A 23,812-nucleotide genomic window follows, 5' to 3' on the forward strand; every position below is an offset into this window, starting at 1 on the left:
CACTGCTAACTGATCCGAAGCCTTGTCTGATGGTCTATCTTGGTGGCCATGTTGTACGCCATCTTTGCGGAGGCTACTTTCAGGAGAAGATTGTCATGATTCGTTCGAAATGCCGAAGGATAAGCATGAAAATAATGATGTTCGAAGAACTTATACTTTGATGAGTCCCGAGGATGTAGCTAACGGCAAAAAGTCGAAATGGACAGAACTGGAAATTACGGCTACGATTCGTAATTTGAGCCCGTCATTATGGCGGTTGGATTTCTTAACTGCGTTGTTCTTAAACGACAATCATCTCACAAAGATTCCTCCAGAAATCTCCAAGCTTGCTCAGCTCAAGCACTTAGATTTATCATCGAATAAACTACGAAGTTTGCCCAGCGAACTTGGAGATCTGGTCACATTACGTGAGCTCCTTTTGTGCAACAATAATCTGAGGCTTTTACCTAACGAACTCGGAAAACTTTTCCAGTTACAAACCCTTGGATTGCAAGGAAATCCCTTACCACAGGATGTTTTAACTATAAATGAGGAAAAAAATGGAACAGCCAAACTTCTAGGCTATATGCTGGATAATTTAGCGGGTAAGTAAACTTAGTGTAAACATCTGAAGAAGCGAGAGTTTTTGTGGTGTCAATTCTATATTTATCACTGTCAGAGTAAGATCTTGACCCAAATAGTCTCGCTTCTTATTTTATTTCAACTTCAACAGTATTATCTGTTGTTTTTTCTCAAGGTAAGTTGTCTGTTGGACAGAACTGAATTATTTGCTTGCGAACGGTGTTTTCTTTGTGTGTGGCACGAGGTTCGTTCGCATAATAGCGTTCACGAGGCATCGAATTTGCGTTATATTGATCGTTCTTTTCAAAGATTCGGTAGTACTTTCGTGAGCAATATATTTCATATGAAACTCTTAGGCAAATTCTACAGTCAACAAACTGAGATCTTAGTCTAATCCTTATGTTAAACATCGTAAGTTTATCGTGATCGAGGTCGTTTGTATTAAGAAAACGAAAGTAGACCCTCTTGGCTCAACGAACAATAACCGTTTGAAACCGCCAATTTTAGTAGTAGCCCCACTTTCAAGCCACAATGGATTGCTTTGTGATAGCTGTTGAATCAATCTTAAGCTTAAAAGATGCAATCGGAGGGTTATCTCTTGTCATTTGTATAGTTATTCCTGTGTAATTTATTTTCAAAGACTGCATAAATGATGGAACTTTCGGCAGTCCGGAAGTAGATTTGTGCAACTTATTTTCTATGTTGGTTAATTTTCTTTTTCATTATCTCCGCTTAATTAATGTCATTTAGGATTTATTCTTGATCATGTTGCTGTAAAGGGATATTTTGATTCTCAAGCAGCAAACCTGTATGCAAAATGGGTTTCAAGATTATTTCCCTGGGACTGATTTTAATTTGGGCTGAGTGGGTCTTAGTTTATTTGACAGAAAGGTCACTAGATTTGAAAACAAGCTCTCTATGGAAAGTCCATGTATTGGTTAATGTTTTCATTCTTTAATTTTAGCAATTGAATTCAGTGAGTTTGTACTAAAACAGGCTAAAAAAAGAATTTGATGTCATCTTAAAGTTTAATATAATGTCAATTCACATGCATCAAAGTTAGCATCTTCCTGTAAATTCAAGATGTAGCTTTTCCATTTTGCCCTCATCTGGTTAGTATTACTTTTTGGTATATTGCTCTTTGCTTCTTCATTGAATTGAAAGTTGGCATAGTTTAAGGCACCTTTTAACCTGTAAAATTATTTCCAAACAGTTTGAGAGAGGTTTTTGTGGCAACAGCATTTTCAATGTTGTTTTATGCACTAAAAAATCAACTGATGCTTCATTGAACCCCTTTGTGGCAGAATTGATTTTAAGTTTTTTTATTTGCCTTAAGTTTTATAGATCAGTTAATTTTGTAGACCAGTTCAGATGTCCTCTTTTAGTTTATTTTTTTTTTCTTTTGAAGTACAGTTGCCTCTGTTCTCTTTTCAAATTTGAGTTTGGTAAGCATCACAAGAGGTAATGAAAATAATAATATCTGTAACATGTCAGTGCACCAAGTTGCAACCATTTTGGTTACCATGGCTAGTGAAAAATATCTTCGAAAAATCTATTGATGTTTGGTTGAATTATCAAACAAGTAAATGCTAGGAACTCTTGTCTTTCCCTTTTTTCACCATGCCATTCCACAACTGCCATATATTAGTAAACCTTAAATGATTGTATACTGAGTTGAAGCCAAACTGTATTGTATATTCTTCTGAGGAGCAAAACTTATACCCATTGGGGAAGAGCCCGTTTCTTTGTTGACATGCCTCAAGGAAAGTGGGTGATTTGCCATGCTGGTCAGCCCTTTGGCAGCAAAATCTAGACAAAATCGATGCGAAAGGATTTACCATAAATTTATGATAAAATTTATTTTGTTGGAGAGTATGTCTGTGGGACAGTCTTAGAGAGTAAAATCTGAAGATCTTAAATTTTCCCTTTGGAAAGAACAATTTAGAGCTAGATACAAGTGAAGCTGTCAAGTGTAAATGATTTTGCAAGTGTTGTGTTCAGAATCTTGTTTCAAAAAGATAAATTAAAGTGATCTTCAAGGCTTTTCTTTAACCGGAATGGCCCAAAATTGAGTAGGTGAATACGGTAGAATCCCACTAACTTAAACTCCCTTTCAAACACAAGCAATTTTTTTGTTTTCCTTGGGAATTTTAGTTAGCAGGGTTCTACTGTAATACCTAATCAGAGGCTTCTGAAGGGTTGCTAGCAGTCAGAAAAGATTGTGAAGAAATTAGAAGTGAGCCTAGGTTTTCTTGTCAATGAAGAGCTGTTAGAGACAGCAAACATAATAAAATTTCAGAGAGTGTGAACATATTTTGTTGGTGAAAAGTATCTTGCAATAACTTTTATCACTTTTTCTGAGAATACCCTCCAAACAGCTTTGATTCCAGATGAACAATGTGGTCTACGAGCCATCAAAGTTATCAGGACTGTGTCCTTCTTAGCTGAACAATAGACCGAAATTGTTTTAAACATTATTTGTCACCTGACCTCAGCAACTTTGTATGAAATTATTTCCGCCACCAGACACCACAGTATCTTATTTCTCATTAGTTTGCTGGTAATTACTCAAGTGAGTAGACATACCAATTTGGCTCATGAAATTATAAAATATTGCAGGTGCAATATTTTATAATTCCCAAGGGGCTGCTTTGGTAGAAATCCTTATGTATGCACAGCAGTGCTTTCATAAAATGATGTGTGCAGATGGAAACTTGCACTTCAGTTGCAAGTTTCCATGGAGTTTAGCCGTGGGGTTTCAAAATTTTCAAGACTGTTTTTTTTACATCCTGATAAAATAGACCTTTTGGAGCTCAAAATGAAAAGTAAATCATTATGTCAATACATAATTATACTTATAATACTTCATTCCTGAATGTGATGCAAATTATGGCTGGAAAGATCAAAGTGATCCTCTTGACTTCAAGTGAAGCTTTGTGATATAGGGGACACTCCTCTAGAACAGTAAATTGATATTTTGTGTCCCAAAAGTGTTGTTCAATGAAGGATTTTGGGTTTTATTGTAAATGCAAGAAATAGGTTCAACTATAGCTTCTTATTAGCAAGTTTACAATTCTTTAAATAAAGCTTTGGTCTCAAATATTTCTTGGTTGTTTTTACCTTGTCTTTTATTCATAGGTAGATCGAGATCACTCTGGTAAACTTAATGCAATAATGATTGAAATCTTTCTTCAAACACAAGTAGTTTCTGCTACCATATATTATAAAAGAAATTGGTTCATGCTTTTAGTTGTGGGTATATCAAGTTATGGATGCACCTGGGAAGTTTGGATAGCACTCAAGAAGCTAGTGTTGCTCTCTGTTGTACCTTGAGGAACTCTTATGCTTCTTCTGCATGCATCCATAGCTCAATATACACATGCTAAGCATGAACCAATTCTTAAGTGTTGCAGGGAAACTGTTTGGCTCTTTACAAATCATGTAAGGTAACATTAAGTGTCCTTCCATAGATGTGTTAAATTATTTTTGTGACCAAATTTTTTTTTTTATCAGTGAAGAGCATTTTACAGCTGTAGATTGCCAAAAGGCAACTTTTTGAAAAAGGGAACTTGGAGCCTTGCTGGTACATGATAATACTTTAACTTATTAACTCCCAAGCTCTGAAAGCTAATTGTCCCCTCTAGCTGCTACACATTTCCTTGTAGATTGGTAACAAGAATATGATGTTAGATCAAGATAACAACCTCTTATTGATCAGTTTAAGTATACCCATTACATTATTTTTTCTTTTTTTGGGGGTAATATATGGATACTGTGGTAAGGAATTGCATGAACATGATAATCACTTGTGGGAGTTAAAGGTTTAACCATTGCATACTGTTGATGTTCATGTTTTATACACTGCACATCACAATCCTTTGTTGATACAATACTAGTACGTTGTTAGCAAGCTTTTGACATCCTTTGAATTTTGTTTTAGTTTGTTCTCGACCACCAGACAGGCAGTGGATTTCACTACAACCAGACAGGCCTAGGAATCCTGCATGTAAGTTGTTTTCTCGTTTACCAAGATGCTACTTAAGCAAATGGATAGTCAGTTTGTTTTTGAGAGGAAGGAAATCCATGCAGTTACACTTCAGTCTGGTATAATTTATGCTTTTAAAATATGCTGCTGAATAAGCAAGGTTTTCAAACTGATACATTGTTTACTCAGTTTGTCATGGGCTCTCACAAAAACAAATTGTGCACGTATTATGTCATCATGATATATATGTAATATGTACTTACTAATATGAGTCTGACTCCTTCTACATTGTTTTTTTTGTAAATGCAACACTGTAACTTAATATCACGTTAACCTTGTCTTGTTCTACCATGATGATCTTACAGTAACTGTTGGCTTTCTTTGTTTTCAGTGACCTTCAGTGTCATGTGCTATAACGTCCTTTGTGACAAGTATTGTACACGACAGATATATGGCTATTGTCCATCTTGGGCCCTTGATTGGGAGTACAGGAAAACAGCAATTCTGAAAGAGATTCTTCATTATGGTGCTGATATCCTAAGCTTACAGGTATGGTACCATATCTTGTTCAATTAAAACCAAGTACACCATACAGAATGTCAGGTTTCCAAACTCAATTTAGCTGAAAGACTCTTGTAATGGTGACTTTGATTTCATTAATTAGCCACCTGAAAAAAAAATTTTTTATCATTAGAAAAGAAAAGGAAAGGGAATTTTTATAAAAGATAATTACATGGCTGGCAGTGCTTGTAGGCAGCATGAAGGGAATCCTGTGTTCTGATTGGCTACCCTAGCAGGCAAGATGGGCCCTTCTTGCCTGCTTGGGATTTCCTGCTTTTATTCTGCCTAAGATAAAGATTGTGTGAAGGGAATTTATAGTTTGTAATGTTTGTAATGTATAGTTTATAGTAAGGTATAAAGACAGGTGAAACAAAGAAAACATAAATGATATTTGGGGTTTATCGTGCTACAAACGCAGTTGGCTTTCTTTCCTGGCTCTCAAGATAAACAAGTCATTCTTGATTCTTAGTAATGCAAAATCTTTTTGCTATTTAATGAATATTATAAATAAATTATTGACCAAGCTTGTGTGGTTAAGATGGTTGGATATTAGCCCTTCTGTTGATTGTGCAAGATAGGTAAAAACATGATTCTTATTAATTATTAACAGGATGTTTGAAATTCAACACCAACCTTGATAACTGAACTTGGATTGTTTTGTTTCCCTCAGTAGTTTAAGTTAGTGAGGTTCTACTGTATGCATTTCTACCATATTTGGGCTCAAACACATGACTTTACTTCATTCACTTCAAAGGCAGTCACTTAAAATATGTAGAGAACGTTTTGTTAATTAGATAGGAATAGAAAACAACAGAGTTTTCTTTTGATCCCTCTTGCAGGAAATTGAGACAGAGCAGTTCTATAACTTTTTCCTTCCTGAGCTTCAACAGCATGGCTATAATGGAATTTTTAGTCCCAAGTCCAGAGCAAGAACAATGACCGAAGAGGATAGAAAATATGTGGATGGCTGTGCCATATTTTTTAGGACCTCCAAGTAAGTCATCTGATGGCAACTTTGATAAGAATACTACTAAATAAAGGGAATATGCAGGGTTTTAAAGTACATGTAATTTTTTTGGTGCATTACCCAAGTTGTGGGAGTGGAATTTTTTTGCTACACTACAACACTGAAAATAACAACAGCAAATTCCTACATTGGGTCATTTTCCCTTCCTATTTTGCTTTGAGAGTTTCTGGTATGTTTAACCTAGTGTCTATCTTAAAGTCCTTAGGGTGTCCTTAAACTGAACCCACATCCATAGTGAAGATTTGTTTTGAGATAGTTATACAGTGTACTCTTTTTGACCCAAGCCTCAAACTTTATTTCTTTGATGCCCAAGGTTTGCACTGCACATCTCATCAGAGTTGAAAACTTTTGATTCCTTAAGGCTGGATGAATTACTGGGAAACCTCCTGCAATAAAGTGGTCTTCTATTAAAGACAACCAGGAATTCTCCAAATTAGCTTGTTAAGGGTAGTAGGCTCTTCTGATACCTTATGAGAAAGCAAACTCCTTCTCTGATTACATAAATTTATCATTTCAGATTTAGCCTTGTCAAAGAGTACTTGATTGAATTCAATCAGTTGGCAATGCAAAATGCTACAGAAGCAGAAGATATGCTGAATAGAGTGATGACAAAAGACAACATTGGAATCACAGCATTACTTGAGCTCAAAGAGGGCTACCTTAATTATGGTAATGATGTGAACATGCCACGGCAGCAGGTGCTTGTGTCCAATGTGCATATTCACTGGGATCCAGAGTTCAAGGATGTGAAGTTAATTCAATCAGTCATGTTGATGCATGAGTTAATGACCATCATGCAGGAGATTAACCCTGGCTTTATGGTACAAGGAGGTAGGTTGGATATATTTTGTCTGGTAAAATTTCCCTGAATGATTATTATGAACCTAATAAAAATAAAGGCAGAGGTGCTGCGAGAATGAACAATGGAACTTGAAGTAAAGTTGCCTGGTGTGTTTGAGGTTGCTCTCACAGAGTCTTTCTCCACCCAGGAGTAGTTATGGGTGTTGCCTATTTTTAATTAGAAACTATACAAAATTATGGAGACAAGTTACCCAACAATGGACTGGTGTCCCATCAAGAAGGATTAGGAATATTCTGTGTCATTTCCCAGCTTCTGATAGCCAGATATAATCTTTGGCATGATGTTGTTTGGGGCCAGTTTATTATCTGGCAAACAGTAGATGAGAACAGAAACTGATCAGCTGATTTTCCCAAATTACCTGAAGTATTTCATGTACTGTAGAATGAAATGGACAGCAGTTACATGTTGAATGGACAGTGAAGAATTTTCATTTGAGGTGTCAAGGTGACCAGTCAGGAGCTGAGGCTGTTTTTTTTGGTTTAACTTTACTGCTGTGATGATATTCAGTCAGGTTTTTACACTAAAGAGTCAAAACAGTCAGTACTACTGATGATGTTCCTTTTCTTGAGGCTGCCCCCTTGTCGAGACTATGTTGTCTCCAGGGAACTGCATAACTCCTTCATTACAAGTATAATGCTACGCAACGTGCACTACTTATGCCTAAAGGTTCGTCGTTTTTATCTCCTCACCATAGGTAAAAATGGCACTGCACCAAGTAAGTCAATCCCATTAGTGTGCTGCGGTGATCTTAACTCACTCCCTGAATCAGGGGTAGTTGAGTTCCTGGACAATGGGAGAGTCCGGATTGACCATGGTGACTTCTTGGACATGAAATATGATGGATTTCTATCACGCCTCAGCAATGGCAAAAACGGAGAAAAGTGTGGAGACCTTACCCACTGCTTCAAGCTCCAACGGGCCTACTCTGAAGACCAGATGTCTTACAGCAACCTTACGTATTCATTCACAGGTGTGATTGATTATATCCACTACACATCTGACCTTCTCGTTCCACTTGGCGTACTCGGTTCTGTCAGTCAGGATTACATCAAAGGGAACAAAATCATCGGATGGCCACACCCACATTTCCCGTCAGACCACCAGTCACTGCTCGTGGAATTCGAGGCTTTAAGCTTCAGCAATGGGGTACCTGTTTATGGGTACATTCCAAGCTCTCACCATCCCAGGTAGTGTTAGATTCTCGCGTGATAACAATGTTGTAAATTTGTAACAAAAGAGTTGTAAAGAGGCTGAGTTGAAGCAAGCCATTTTTAAGGATCTAGTCACTAGACGTGTTTTGTATTCTACCAGGAAAATGTTCACCGGCATATTTTCCCTTGATTCGGTTTTATAGACCTTTTTGACTTTTGTTTTGGTAAAAGGAGAATGGGAGCTGCTTTAAAGTTTAAATAGTTGGTTGCCAGATATAGTGCTGTACGTACAACTTCAGGTGTGAAACAATATTGTTCGGCTTTAATTTAATTTATCTATTTCGACAGTAATTTATTGAGTTAGCCCAGTAGTGTTCATTATAATATATTGCAATTCATTGTTAACTATAATATGTGGCCTAAGCGTGATATTTAATTTCTTTAACAATTCGCAATTCTTTTGCAAACCATGGGCGGTCAAAACGTGCTGTAAGACGTAAATGCCACACAAATAGAGTTATCCTCTATATAAGAGCTATTTTAAAAAGAACTTGAATTTATCAAAAAAAAAAAGGCAGGTAGTGAAAATTATAGTTTTCATTCCCATATCCCATCTTGTGTCTAGCCTTTAATGGCATTTTTCAATGGATGCAGAAATTGTGCGACTTATTTCAGACGAGCTCGTTCACTTACAAAATGTTCGTAATCTTCCACTTGTCGCTTAGAATTGAACAGTCTTCGATGCTGTTGTTGCAGTTGCATTGTACTTGCACATAAGACTAAATTGACACGTATAAGCGTCTTTGCTGTATGTACACGACATTGTACAATATCATCTCAACAAATACATTCGTGAACTATATCTTAACCAACTTGCTAAAACACTTTCATTTTTCTTTACCAGCAGCTTAACTCGACATTTTATTTTGGCGTTTTCATTTTGTCTTCCTTCTGTTCTTGGAGATTAAATGTGTACTATGCGTTGAATAATTTGGAAGGAGGTTGTGGGGGACTTAAACAAACTGTCTTGCTTTACCTCCCACTATCTTCTCGAAAATAGTCATTTTTTTTCAAAGATCCTATTTCCGTTTTAGTGAAGATCACAATTTATATGATTCTTTTAGTTTTGTTTTAGATTTTGTTGTTTTGTGCTTTTTTCCCGATTCTTTTTCTCTTCACCTATAGTTCGGAAATCATCTGAATATGCAGCCACGAACTATATAAACGCCTCACACAAAATGCTTCAGTTTACGTGCAATACCTGCATAATCGATTTTCATTTGTAGATCTTAGCAAGGTTTCATGTACGATACTGTGCATGTAACATATTACATATAGAGCGTCAGGTTATATAAACCTTGTACATATTCTACTCATGTGAAGCTTCATCCAATCATCTTTCAGCTTTTGACAGAGCGATTCACACACGATTGACATGTTGCGTGACGTGTGTAGAACCATACATGTCACGTAAAAAGAAGCATTCTGGTAGCTTTCGGCAGATTTGCACGAAAAGCTGAAAAGAGCTAAACGGTTCTGGATTTGCTTTACATGGTTGGAATAAGTGTATTAACAGTTTTTTTTTTTCTCCACGGAAGAGAAGGAAGGTTGTATCGTAAAGCGTTTTCATAGTAATATTTATGTTTAGTAAACTAGAGTTTTATTTAGAGTTGTTTAGTCAGTCAATGCGCTGAAAACATACATGCAACTTACTTAAGGCAACTGGTATAATTACCGCGAACGAAACCTCTTCATATCGATCAACAATTTCAATTTCATCACGTTGATGACGCTTCTGTTTGCTCGTGGTCCAAGAACAATCAGGTAACTCAGTTGTGGACTTCTTTTCTCCTTCTCATTTGCCTTTCAAACGCATGTTCACGTTTTCAGATTTGAGTAATCCGCCCTCTAGTGGCTGCCTGTTGTCGGAAATCTTTTAATAACAGCTTTTAGAGCTCAATTTATTTTACAGTATGGTGTATTATAAAAACGTGTGATAAATTACAGTCCCTTCAACGTTTGTTATATGTGTGGGTGTTCATAACACCCCATCATTGTTACCTTAAAGGACCTGAAATCGGTGTATGGTAAAGTATTACTAAAGGACGAAGGCATATAGATTGTTAGTGAAGCGGAATAATAGGGTGGAAGGTGCTGATTCTTCAGCACAGTTGGTGCAAGTTGAGTCCAACACTGGACCATATGGGAGACAGGATGAAGTATCCTGAGGGATGAAATGGTTATTTGTATCCATCTGTTCTGGCTGGTCAATGAGAGATGTCTGTGTTGTTTCATGACTATTTTGTAATGGTTTCTTTTATCATGTAATGCATTCAACTAAAACTTAGTTGTCAATTTTCAACCCGCTTGGTTATTTTAATCTCCAGTGCAGCGGAGATAATGAATAATTGATCTGTTTGGTTTGGTTAAATCATTATGGCTAGCTATTTATAGCCGTGTAGAGGAATTTATCAAAATTTCAGATGTCATTTCATTTTGCAGTATGTCATCACAATTACAATGAAACATCCAACCTTTTTCAATGACCAGTAAAACATTGGGATCATTATTTTGTTTTACCTACACAATTTTGCCAAAAAACGTTTTTGTTTTTCTCATGAGTGACAAAATTCGCACACTGTCATTAGTATTGCAGTATATTTTGTGCAGTTTTGGAGGGGGTGAACTTGATTTTCAGCACGGTGGACTATTTTTGAACGTGTTTATAGTGTGGTACGTACACTGGGTGGGGCTAACTTGGACTGGCTTTTTATATTCCAAATAAAAGTGTGCGACTTTTGTTTTATTAGTTTTACACTGTGCAGTTCTTGCTTTTTTTGATCACCATTTGTAGTTTACAGTGAGGTGGTAGGTTTGTAGACCGGTTACAAGGGTTATTGTAGATTGTAACTCGTACTTTTTAACAGAAACTGGCATTTATGAGAAAAACGGTAAACTACTGGAATAAAATCAGTGAACAAAGTCAGCTTGGAATTTATCTCGTCTAATTTGTTTTTATTTTTGTTTTGTCTTGTGTGTGGCTTGTTTTTGGTTGGTTGTTTCTTTGTCAGATAACAATGAAGAAATGTAAAATGGTTTCCGTGTTTACATAGCCTGATGTAAACACGCGGGAGGTTGGGAGAACACGAGATAAGCGTAGGAAACCACTACGCGAAGCGGAGTGGTTTCCAGCTTATCATAATTCGAGAATTCGTAATCATAATTCGTAAACACGGAAACCATTTGACAATTCTTTTATAAAATAACTTATGAAAGGAGAACGAAAACCGTGTTTACATACACTCATGTAAAATGGTTTTATGGCCAATCAAAGCGCGCGTACTATTTGAATTATTTTATAATTTATTATCTTAAAATTGGTTCCAGAAAAGAATTTTGCAAGCGCTTGAGAGGGAACGAAATTATCCTTAATGTAAGGATATCAGTTACAGACTAATCAGTTGATTTAGTATGTAGAGTTGGACTTAAATATTTGAATTTTGACAGTAAAGACGACTGTCCTTTGTCTTCTCATGGAATCGAGTTAGAAAGGACGTTGATTCCTTTCTCTACCTCCTCCCCCTTCCCACCCACACACCGTTTCCTCAATCTCAAACTAATCGTGGGCCAAACAGTAATAAAGGTGACTGCAACAGAATGACTTTTCATTCAGAAAAGCCAGGACCAGTGCTCCATAATCTAAATCAAACTCACATCAATAGGTGAAGGACCGGTCCTTGTATCAAGATCGCGCGAAGCACCGCGGGAAATGTATATTTTTATTACCAGTCCCCCCTCTTCCTGTAGTTCGAGTAGGCATGTATAGTCGGTACAAACTTAACATTTTTTTTATTGCGGTAGTTTGAGGGTTTCGAGTAAACTACATGTCAACAGGACAGCATCTTCGAGTTGAAGTCGTGCGACAGAAAAACTAACGATTCATCAAGAAGTTATTCACCGTTGCCCATTTTTCCCAACGTTGCTAATCAATTCTCGAAGCTTCCATTTGATTGTTTGACCTGCTGCCAGTCGTGTTGAGTAAATCGGGACAGAACGGTTTCGAGATTTGGGAAGCACCGATTGTAACGTTCCTTTTCGTTCAGGATCAGGGGCAAATACAAGGGTATAGAGAGGTAAAATACTACCAAGAAATTCATATTGTCTTTGTGGAATTTGCTTTCTCATTAAATATGTTATTACTCCAATCAAGTGATGACGATCAATGTCTTCTTGAGCATTAGTATGACTTTATTCAGTATACCTTAATCCCTCCCATTGTGAATTTGAGTTATGGCTTTCTTTATCCAGAGGCTTTTGTTTCCAAAATGATTTGAAACGGGACCAAGCACTGTATAGATTTTGTGTTTGAGTTCGGAGCTTAGCGCTGATATTGATTCAGGTCATCGTAGTTATTGAGTCAATAGATCAAACGTTGTCATAATCAATTTTTAGCTCCTTGTGACGATTCTAAGTTTAAGGCCAATACTTGAAATAAGTCCTAAATCACGCTTTTCAAAGAAATTTAAACAAATCGAAAGAAAAATTCCCAGTTTATTGGGAAATGATGAGTATGCAAGGAAAAAAGCAGCTGCAGTCAGCTCCAGTGAAGTTTAAAACATGTCGAACCAGAGAAACTAACTAATGACGAGAGGTATGCTATCAAAAAATCCAACAAAATTCCTCGATTTCAAAGATTGCTTAGATTGAAGATTGATACTTAAAACAATGATCCGTATGTTTGATTGATTGAGACCCTCAGTTTTGTTGAATTCTTCTGTATATTTTCTTCTACAATATCAATTACTTGGCTAGCATCTATTAATTCATTTGATTAATCAATACTGATACCAAATAACTGCCTTCCACAATATTTATGAAGCCTAAAGTAGGTCACAGTGACTTTTCAGCACAGGAGTGCTTGTAAAAATCACATTTAAGTTATTGTGAACCTTAAAATATTTGAAAACATATAAATTTCAATTTGTTTTTTTCCTTTTAGGAATACAAATTGAACAAGAAATGAGTTACCCACCACCTTCCCCAGGGGGCTATCCAATGTATGGGGCTCCTCCAATGCCAGGAGGGGGGTCCCAGTATCCAGCACCGGGTCCAGCCTTAGGATTTGACAGCATAGCTAACCAACCTCCAATGGGGGCCCCTGGGGTATGTATGTAATTATGAAGAACCAGGGCTGGGTTGTTCAAAGCTGGCTTAAGATAATACAGTGTTAGTGCGGAATTTGTTTTCATATCTGAAGCTTTGAAAAGAAATTCATTTCAATTCTTTTTGTGTGTAATTTGATGATTGAATGCTCTAAAAAGAGTTGAGAAAATTATCCCAAAAAAAGGCTCTTGAATTAAGAAATAATGAAACTTGGATCCCTGGGGCAGAGCCAATCTGGCTTTGAACAACTGGGTCCAGATTGCTAGCTACTCTATTATTATGCACTGTGAAAAAACAACTATTGTGTGAGCTTTCATTGCTCACAGAGTGTACAGCTCAATCAGTGATCCTATTTGAAAGGTGGATATTGGTATGTGGATAAATTACTCTCAAATGGATAATTAAGTTTGTTTTGTCAGCACTTAATATATGACAGCACTGTGTTTATCTACTCTCAAGCATCATTTATTAACTGGATAGCAGTAACTAATAACATGGGCCAGAGACAGTCTACAATTACAGTCCTGTAATTATCAAAAATCTCATTCATGAAAGATTGTTCAGCTTCCTTGAAGAAGAGCTTGCTGTTCATGATCTGTTATGTTCACATCTGTTATGTCCACATCTCAAGAGTCAGAATAGTTTAGAGGGAGGGTCTCAAAGCAAAGGGCTCAGATTTTTTCACATTGATAGCCTATGCCAAGCGTTTTAAGAGATTTTTGCTTTTGCTTGCCATTGGTATGGTATGTGGGCAATTGGGCAATTGGGCAATTGGGCAATTGTGATAACTGTCAGTGATCAATTATACATGTTACACTCAGTACCCACCTTCTGGACCACCAATGCCTATGCCAACTGCTGGAGGACCTACTGGTATGTATCCTGGAATGTCAAGCCATATGCCACCAGGAATGTCCCATCAATTGCCACCAGGTATGTTGAAAACTCCCTTTTAGTCATGCCACCTGGTTTAAAGCCTTTTTGGGCAGTATTTTACGGCAGATATTCTCTTTAAAGTTTCCTTTCTACCTATTTCAAGGTCAATAGGTACATGTGTAACATGTATCCCTATTCTAACAGACTTAAGTAGGATCAAAATTTCTACTTAAAATTGAGCTTTGGGTAGGTTTTCTTTTCTTGGGTCAGACACTTAACACTTGCAGTTCCTTTCCAGACCCTAGAATAAAAATGGGTATCAGTGAATTGTTGGGAAAACTTGACTACATGTGGGAGGTAACCTGTGATGGACTAACATCTAGGAGGAGAGGATTCTCCCTATATTTCTTTGTGCTTTAGAAATTAGAGTGAGTTACAACTGCAACTAGGTCCATATCAGTCTCCTATGCAGATTTTACCCATCCTTTTTTACTAATTTTTTTCAATGTTGTTGAAAGGGATTTTATGGTAATCTGTGCTACAGGTTAGGAATCTTTAGTTAGTTGCTGTTAGTTCTGTAAATTAAAATGGCCAATTTAGATGCAAATTTGTTAACAGCTAAATTTATGTTGTATGTGACTTTACACCATTCCCTCAATGACTGAATGTCCAAGTTTCTCTTAGTTGTCATGATTGACTTAGCCAAAATATTTGAATACAAGTAAAATAAATGTACTTTTTTAAATACAATTATGTTCTTTTTCCCGTAATTTGGTTCACAACTAAAAGATCTTATAATCTTGTTATCAAGTTGTTTTAATTTTCAATTGATATCCTTTTGACTTCTTCCTTGTCTGTACTGATGTCAGGTATGCCTGTTCCAAGCCCTAATGTTGGCATGCCAGCTCCTGTGCCACCCACAGCTGGTGTGTATGGATCAGCAGGACCATCTATGCCACAGCCTGGATATCCTTCTGGTAATTTATCATTTGGGGTAAGAATCAGTTGTTGGACCTACTGACAGAACTTTATATAAAATGCTCTAGTCATGTGTTTTTCATTTTCACAAGTAAATGAAAAAAAATCATATTTTGTTGTTTTCTCCCTTATTTCAATTTTAGGGTGCAGCAATGGCCACTGCAGCATTTCCATCTCACTACAGGAGTCAATTTGGTCCTCCTCAGCCCCAGCCTAATTTACCCATGGTGAGTTTTAGTATCATAATCTGGCTAGTGATGTCCAACTATTGCTCTCTTGTGTCCAGTAGTCCAAATAACTTTGAATATTTGGCAACTTATAGCAGATTTAAGGCTGATCAAATTTTGTAGCTGATAGTGTTACTAGTCATTATGTGAAATAATTAGGATCTTCTTTTGTGCCAAATTCAACAACAAACTTTTTGCCCTGAAAAAGATGGAGGGTTTAAAACATTTCATTTTGGGTTGTATGTTTTTGTGAAGGGTCCACCCCCAAGTTTTCCTCCATCAGCTCCAGCTATGCCAGTGCAGCCAAGTGCACCACCACCTGCTGGTCCAGGAGGTTCATCAACTGCGACAACATATTCCTCATCGTCCTCACACTCGTCTTCCTACTCATCCCACTCTTCTTCTTCTGTGAGTTCCAGCTCAAGCACAAAGGTACTCAGGAATATGTTATACAATTATATATACTGGGTGGAGTTGAGCATAAAGGCAAGAACTGCCTTGGCTGAGGTTGGTTTTGTCTGCTGGAGCAAAAGCTTGCACCAGATAATGCAATCATGGTATTGGGGGCTGGGGGTCATGTTTTTTGCTGAAGCCTAAGGCCGAAGTGGATGACACAAATATTAATGTCTTGGGGTATAACAAAAGGAACAAAAAATAGAAGATGAAAAAGAAGAAAGTGCCAGAACAAATTATGTTTTGTTTATTATCTTGTGGATATTTTTCTATCCTTTGAATTAGGGGGTGATTCTTTCATTGCCTCTTGTTTTTGTTTTTTTTTTCTTTATACATACATGTTTGTTTGCTTGTTTGCTTTTCTTTTTCAGTAAATGAATTTTTTTTTTTCCAACAGCAGCCAAGAGGGCGACCATCCATCAAGGAACTTGCCAATTTTGATGCGCAGAAAGATGCTGAAGTACTGCGGAATGCAATGAAAGGCCTAGGTGAATATAGACAATAAATAGTATTGTTTCACAACACTATAGACATTCTATTGTTGTTTAAATTAAAACTAATATTTTGACAGGCCACTATAAAATTTAAAAATTAATAAGAAAAAAGAAGTTCCTCTCATTACATGTGCATTTTTTTTTGTATGAAGTTAAAAATGAAAGACATGAATTCAAGGATCAGTATAATAAGAAAAAAATTGAAAATATTACTTGCACATGATAGTTGTACTGAAACTGTGTGTTAAGTGCTGATGTTCAATGGAAGATATTTTAGAATGGTTTACTTAAATTTTGGGGTGAGTCAAAATTATAAGTGTCTCTGAATTTCATTAAAAATACCTTTAATTTACTATTTTAGTTTCAAATTTTTTGATACTTTTATCTGTCTTTTCTGTAATCTTTTAAGAATGTTTTTGTGGAGTTTGGGACAATGGATAAATGGTTTGTCATAGAAAAAAGGAAAAATCAAAACCTTTGGAGCTTGATTGTGTGTTCAACCATTAGCTTCTGAAGTCGTTTTAACTTCCGCTACGTATTTTATAGGTCAAAATAAATTTTCTTCCATTCATCTGTAGGCTGTGATTCTAAAGCCATCACTGGTCTTTTATGTACAAGAACAAATGTTCAGAGGCAGAAAATTGAGTTGGAATACAAAACGATGTATGGAAGGGTAAGTTCTGTTTTATGACATGTTAAAGAGTTAAACAAAAAAAAAACTAAAAAGAATTACGAATTAGAAGCCCAGGGCTAAGGATAGCATTAGCATTAGCGTGAAATTATTCTTCACTTTGATTACTCATCGTTTTAACCCTTAAACTCCCAAAATCTGATATTCAATTCTCCCCTCGAGCAGCCAAACATTTCCTAATGAATTAGTTACGAGAGTTTGGTGTTCGATCAAGATATCAAATTCTACCTGAAAGTTTGAATATTCTCATTACTTGTTTGCTGGATAATGTATGAATATTAAAAGGAGAAATTGCAGGTTAATCACGTCCGCGAGATGTGATTTTCGTAATAGCTTCCGTAAGAGTTGTCAGTGTCCTCTCGCACTGGGTAAATAGCCACTGTGGGGCTGATCATTTTACCTGGCTCTATAATAGGAGAAATATCCTTATATAATTCTGTATTGAACGGATGTCTTTCTCGGGCGTAGTCCTTTGTTCTACAGTCACGTTCGTCTTAAGCGCCATTTTATTGAGATCATTTATGTGGCGTATTTCTTACTTGTCTAAGAGTCTATTATTTGTAAACATACTGTAATCTCCTGGCGGAGCCGTCACGTTAGGAGAATGTTTAAAAAATGTCGCCTTTTCCAGTGCTTCAGGATCTTTTCATCCTTGACCATCATCAGTCAGTTTGCCTTAAGTTTTTGACTTTTTGGTTTCTTTCCTCAAGAGCAAAATATTTTGATCAACAGTTTTTTGCTAATGAACTTAAGGGCAATCTGCAAAGTGCCCTTAAACTTATATCGTTTTGTTTGCAGGATCTTTTGAAGGATCTTAAGTATGAACTGGGTGGTAATTTTGAGACTATTGTCATTGCTCTCATGATGCCATCGGCAGACTACGATGCAACGTCGCTGAGGAAAGCGATTAAGGTGTGTTTTGTGAGCTTACTCATTAGACGCTGATAATGTGTTGGTCAAGTTAGATAATGATTAATTAGGCAAGCCCCCGGGCATTTGAACTTTTGGAGATTGGTTCGTTCAAATTCCCGTCCCCTGGGGCCAAAATTGTGTTCAAATGCCCTGCCCAAGTGCTAGATTTGATGTTCATATTTTGTAAAAGGCAGCATGTGCGTCTAGTCATTGGCCAAGCTTTATAACCTAGACCTTGTTCACACTTTCTCCTGATTCGTTTGCACGCGAAAGTGAACACTTTACCTTCAGACACCTCCACATTTTAAAGATAGAACACGTTTATTCCGCATGAAAGACTCAACGCTGCTGATTCAAATTCCCTACCGCTTGGGCACAGATGACAGTCAAATGCCCGAGGGTTGCGCTGGGAGAGGATTTTGATATTGAACCGTTCTGATGAACTGAATGACACCAATTTCTGGTACGCTCTTCTAGGGTATCGGAACAGACGAAAGCGTGTTGATTGAAATTTTGTGTACAAGAACCAACGCAGAGATCGTTGCCATCAAGCAGTCCTACCAGCGGAGTGAGTTTAGGCGTCTACAATTTACGTTGTTTATAAATTTCGTCATTTCATTAAGACATGGTTAACTTTTAAAACTGTTCGTATGGTGAACACTTTTTGAAAAGCGCCATAACTGGCGAGAAAGTGTACTCTACATGGGGCAGTAGACTTCCACATCGAATTATGTGATAGGTCGTAGAGAAAAAAAATGACACAGAACTCTCTCCGTTTGCCACATTCAAATTTCGAGTGAGCATGTTGTTTACACTTCAGCATCATTTTGGATCCGTACGTTGATAACAGTTACGTATTCCAGCAATGATTTGTTTGGAATAGTTTGACTGAAGACTTTTTTTTTTCGTTTGCCTTCTTTTCTGGAAGTCTTCAGTAGAGATTTGGAGAAAGATGTGGCAGGAGATACCTCTGGCCATTTCAAGAAGTTTCTCATCTCTTTGCTACAGGTGCGTGGATGAGATAAACCTTGGACAAATGATTTGTGCCGCACTGGCAGAGTGTTTTGAGACATATATAAGTCTGTGTGTTAGGCTGGCGAATTACTCATTAAACGTGAATTTTGATTCCTTTGTTTTTCATGGTTTTTTAGGCTTACAGAGACGAAAGCCAAACAGTTGATTTGGCTAAAGCGGCAGCGGACGCGCAGGTTTGACCATTTTAGTCCTTTGCAATAATTGAATTAAATCCTACTAGGTTAGGGTATTTGGGGGGTGATAGGCCAAGGTGCAGATGGCCTGTTGTCATGCTCAAACATGACTGTAACCATAACATATTTACGGAAGCCGCTTTATGAACTGCTCTTGGCTCCGTTCAGATAACTCGGCTGTCGAAAGCTTCATTTTGTTTAATTTGTGCACTGACCTTTCTCTTTCGTTAACTGACACTTTTTGCTGCATTAAGGTACTCATAGTTGGCCCCTGTCAGATTAATCCTTTAAAGGTTTTTTAAAAATAGTATAAAATTTTTTCATCTTCGCCATTTGCAAGTTCTGTAAACTTTTGCAGCCTTAACCACCCCTCCCCCTAAGACCTCTGAGAAACGAGTCCTAGGGCCGAAGTTTTCTGTTTCTTTATAGCTAAGCGAAAAGGTCTCTGTCACCTGTCATTTGTATTCAGCTCCTTGAGCTGTGAAAGCTTAATCATAAATGCTCGGCAGCAAGAATAACCTCACAAACATATTGAATGCAGGTTTTGTATAAAGCCGGTGAAGCCAGATGGGGCACAGATGAATCAAAGTAAGTTCATTGAAGTGAATTATTCTGTTTTGTACCATGCTTGTGACTTTTACTCCAGTCACGCGTTCAAAGACTTTACACGTTTTAGTTTTCGTTTTCAGATTTAATACCATTCTTGTGTCAAGAAGCTTCCCTCAGTTGAAAGCCACTTTTGATGAATACTCTAAGGTCAGCTAGTCATCGTAGTCTAGGTTGGGTTCTTTATAAGTGCCGCTTTTAACACAGCGGTTAAACGTTGGGCATGCGCACCGAAATCATATTTAGCGCACCAATTTCCAGCGCAAAATCTCAAAAAAAAAAACAAGATACAGCCGCTGTCGCAGCCAGAGAGCACACTACCTAACCATCACACCGTTGACATCTGCGCAGACGTTGGACTGCTGTGTTACCGCTTTCCATTTGCAAGAACTGATCGGATTTAATGTCCTGTCGATAAGCCTTTTTCACTGAAACACCTGTATGCAAATTCTCTATACTCTTCTCAATACATTACCTTAGGTATTGAGAAGTTGTTATTCAAAATGATAAGTTGTCCAACAACGAACAGCTTCTGTAGGTGGTGATCAGGTGATCAGGTGATCAGGTGATCAGGTGATCAGGTGATCAGGTGATCATTCCTCTAATCTCATTACCTTTATGTTTGATTCAGTACTGATATTGTAATGAGAAATTGGATGCAAGTCAATGCGGGGGGGGGGGGGTGGATTAAGTTTAACGGAAAGGGACCCCATCTCACACGCTCGTGCAGTGCGCTCACAACAAATCGACGCTTTCTTGCAATTTACATAAATCAGAATCTGCTCTCAGTTCAAATCGCTCGGACCCAATTAATAGAAAGCACTTTGTAGTTGTTGTTCTCTTAGGTCACCTTTTAGAAATGACGCGTTGGAAATCTTGTCTTTTCAGATAAGTAAATATGACTTTGAAGATTCGATCAAGAGAGAGATGTCAGGAGATTTAAGAGATGGGATGCTCACAATAGGTAACACGTTTGTGTGATCATAATATGTGGTGACATATCTGAACGCAAGGGCAAGTTCCCTTCGTCACGATTTTGTTTTTAATGTCGGTGTGTAGATGATAGGTGCAAATCAACCTTTTTAGATAGTTCAGTTCCTTGAATGAGAAGCTGAAGGTTAAGCCAGCTGCTGATAGTGGAAAATAATGTAAATTATAACCTCTGCTGTTTTTTTTTTCTGTTTTGTCTGGTATAGATGTAAACCCAAGCGATATAACTAAATCATTAATCTTTTCCCTGCTATTCGTATACTCCCTTTCCGTGTAGGTGAGAAGGAAGTCTGTCTGAAGGGTAATGTCAGCGTCTTTTGCTTTTATTTTTATTTTTTTCAGTCCAAATTGTGAGAAATGCTCCCTCATTCTTTGCTGTAAAACTTTACAAGAGCATGAAGGTAGGCCATTCATTGAATTTTTACACCTGGTCCTGGGAGAAAGGTTTGGGTTTAAGTTCCCGCCTTTCCGTTGGGTGAAACGAGAGATTTCTGTCGTTAGCTATTTGACGAAAAGAATCCACTTTAATGGAAAAAGCAAGCGTGTCTTTGAAAATTAAACCGTGAGAACACAAGTTCAAAGCCTGTCAAGTGCTTTGTGTTTGATACCTTGGTCCATCATCATCGCAAAAGACTTCTATAAAAGTTGAAAAAAAAATATAATAATAATAATAATAATAATAATAATAGAAGCAATGATAATAATGATAATAGTAATAATGATAATGATAATAATAACAATAATAATGATAATAATAACAACAATAATAATAATAATAACGGCATTAATAATGATAGTGATGGTAATAATATTTATCGGAAGAATTCAAGGATTAGAGCCCGGTACGTTTAGTAAGAAATAGCGGCGATTATTCATATGGGATATCGAACCTTCTATTGCATAAATGACCCTCTTCTGTTTAGAGCATTACATGAAACGAAAAAACGTAGATTTTCTTTTGATCTTTTTCTTGTTTTGTTTGGAAACCATTCTTTATTCGCTCTAATTCTTCGCAGGGTCTTGGAACAGACGACAGCACGCTTATTCGAATCATTGTTACACGGTCAGAAGTCGATTTACTGGACATTAGAGACGAGTTTGCCAAAGTATACCATAAGTCTCTGGCCAAATTTATATCAGTGAGTTTTTTATTGTTTTTGATTCGTAAAACACAAATACAAGATGTTGAAAGGACCTATTAACCGCCGCCGGGAATTTCAAGAAGATATCCCGGGCATAAACCTTCACTGAGCCTCTACCCAGAGCAAACGACCTTTTAGCGCGTTGATTGGAACGAATCAGTACTGACTTAATGAAACTGCCATATATTGGTAAACTTATCATATAAAAAGCGAGACAGACCTTTTAAAGCTGGACACAGTTTCTTTTTGTGTTTTCAGGACGACACTCGTGGAAATTACAAGAAAATACTTCTCAATTTGATTACCGACAATAAGTAGGGAAAGACCCTACATACTCGTAGAAGAAGGAGATGTCTTCCCTTACCTTACCTGCAATTATCGAGTCGTGTATGATGTATCAGGTGCCCGTGGTATTTGGCAAAAATGGGGAAAAGTCTTGGATATCACAAAAAATGTGATTTTTGCAGAGTTTTTCGGCATTTTTTCAGTGTTTTTGATCATCGAAGGGAATTCGTTAGATTAATGTATTATGCATTGCAGCCTTTGAGATAAAATTTCTTCTTGGTTTAACATTCTTAATATCCTTTTAACTTTCATTTATTGTTTACCCACCATAAAAATAGAAACCAGTTTGGTTATAAAATGTGTGCTTGTTTTAATAGTAAAGCTGAAGTATTCTAATTTATGGTATTCGACGTTCTCTTTTCCCTTCAACCATTTTCCCACGCCCAGAGTATTTCAATCCTCTACCGCAGAAAGAATGATTTGGTCTGCATTTAGTTTGATTGATTCGGGGTCCTTCATTAGAGGATATTTTCCTTTTATTGCCTTTTAGTTAGAAAGTGACTAAGTTTATTGCAGGATAAAGCCGAGAATGTTCTGATCGCATTTATATATTTTTTTGTTGTGTGTAAGAGTCAAGCTCTTTCCTCGGAGTGAATTCCCAAGATACAAAATCGTACGGTACATATATATAGAATGGTGTGTTTACCTTCCTTTTCTGCACATAGCTATAATGGAAAACGTAGTGGCATATTTTATTTGATCGACTAATTTTTTTTATATTATTGTTTTTCGTTGTTGTAGTTGAAATTTTCTTTTGGCTCGTTTTTTATTAGTATTTTGTTTGTTTGTTTGTTTGTTTGTTTTTTTTTTACAAATATCACAAGGTTCTGGGGCAAGAACGTATGGGGTGTAGTTAGTAACGTACTTTTATAACGTATTTATAACGTATTTTGTTCAAGGGGCGAGAAATTTACAGCTGCATATGCGAGACTGACAGTTGTATAATTATAGTTTGTGCAGTATCCAGTACGACTGCAGTTATTGCGATAATCCTTGAACTTGAAAATTATAAATCCCACTAAAGGCGATGAGCAATAAATTCCTCTTAATAGCTTATTATCTCTACCCGGTTTGTTCCTACAAGCCTGATAAGCACGATGGAACTTGCTTAAAATTATTGTTAGTTTCCTTTTATGGGATTGGATGATTTGTTTAAGTGACCTCGGTGGTAGTAGTGTCAGTGTGAACCTAGGTATACAAGAGGAAGTAGTACATTGCTCAGCATATTTTTTTGATTTGCCGCACGTGTAGCTCGATATCTCGTGTATTGGTGTTCTTGATTGCGACCGTCGTTAAGCACGGCTTTTTAATCCTGCTAGTTGTTGCACTGTAAAAGAATGGAATGGACAAGAAAGAATTAAATAAATTAAGTAGTTAATTCAAAACGTGCTTCGTACAGTCAACGATTATTCCCATTCTATGTATTATTTATAGCTTACGGAACTGAACCGTTTACAGGACGATGCCTTTATCTTTAAGAGGACTGGGAATTCGAAAACTCTTGTTCTTTTTACGATTTGACCGCGATAACTAATAAAAAAAATTGCCACAGCAAAGTGCTCCGAAACTCCTTTCTTTTA

General features: G+C 37.0%; 2 protein-coding genes across 4 annotated transcripts; both read left to right on the forward strand.

Annotated features, from left to right (window-relative positions):
* Positions 1 to 6: 6 nt before the first annotated feature.
* Positions 7 to 11,133, forward strand: LOC113674805 (CCR4-NOT transcription complex subunit 6-like). Its single transcript, XM_027191299.2, has 6 exons — positions 7 to 584; positions 4,502 to 4,567; positions 4,938 to 5,095; positions 5,947 to 6,101; positions 6,652 to 6,965; positions 7,691 to 11,133. Exons 1-6 carry the CDS (start codon positions 110 to 112, stop codon positions 8,185 to 8,187), a joined length of 1,665 nt encoding a protein of 554 aa, XP_027047100.2. The 5' UTR covers positions 7 to 109; the 3' UTR covers positions 8,188 to 11,133.
* Positions 11,134 to 11,938: 805 nt separating this feature from the next.
* LOC113674806 (annexin A4) lies at positions 11,939 to 23,617 on the forward strand. 3 transcript variants are annotated; one of them, XM_027191300.2, is made up of 18 exons: positions 11,939 to 12,280; positions 13,147 to 13,310; positions 14,132 to 14,243; positions 15,056 to 15,180; positions 15,308 to 15,391; positions 15,647 to 15,823; positions 16,242 to 16,332; positions 16,917 to 17,011; positions 17,828 to 17,941; positions 18,419 to 18,509; positions 18,870 to 18,949; positions 19,093 to 19,149; positions 19,691 to 19,737; positions 19,839 to 19,905; positions 20,644 to 20,719; positions 21,088 to 21,146; positions 21,762 to 21,884; positions 22,146 to 23,617. In XM_027191300.2, exons 2-18 carry the CDS (start codon positions 13,167 to 13,169, stop codon positions 22,203 to 22,205), a joined length of 1,602 nt encoding a protein of 533 aa, XP_027047101.2. In that variant the 5' UTR covers positions 11,939 to 12,280; positions 13,147 to 13,166; the 3' UTR covers positions 22,206 to 23,617. The 3 variants fall into 3 exon arrangements, 2 of the variants coding, with proteins under 2 accessions (XP_027047101.2, XP_027047102.2); XM_027191301.2 differs by having other exon boundaries at positions 16,245 to 16,332; XR_016184054.1 differs by having other exon boundaries at positions 11,946 to 12,280; positions 21,023 to 21,146.
* Positions 23,618 to 23,812: the final 195 nt, after the last annotated feature.

Source organism: Pocillopora damicornis, chromosome 2 (genome assembly GCF_964200805.1).
Source record: "Pocillopora damicornis chromosome 2, jaPocDami1.2, whole genome shotgun sequence".
Classification (NCBI taxonomy): Eukaryota; Metazoa; Cnidaria; class Anthozoa; order Scleractinia; family Pocilloporidae; genus Pocillopora; species Pocillopora damicornis.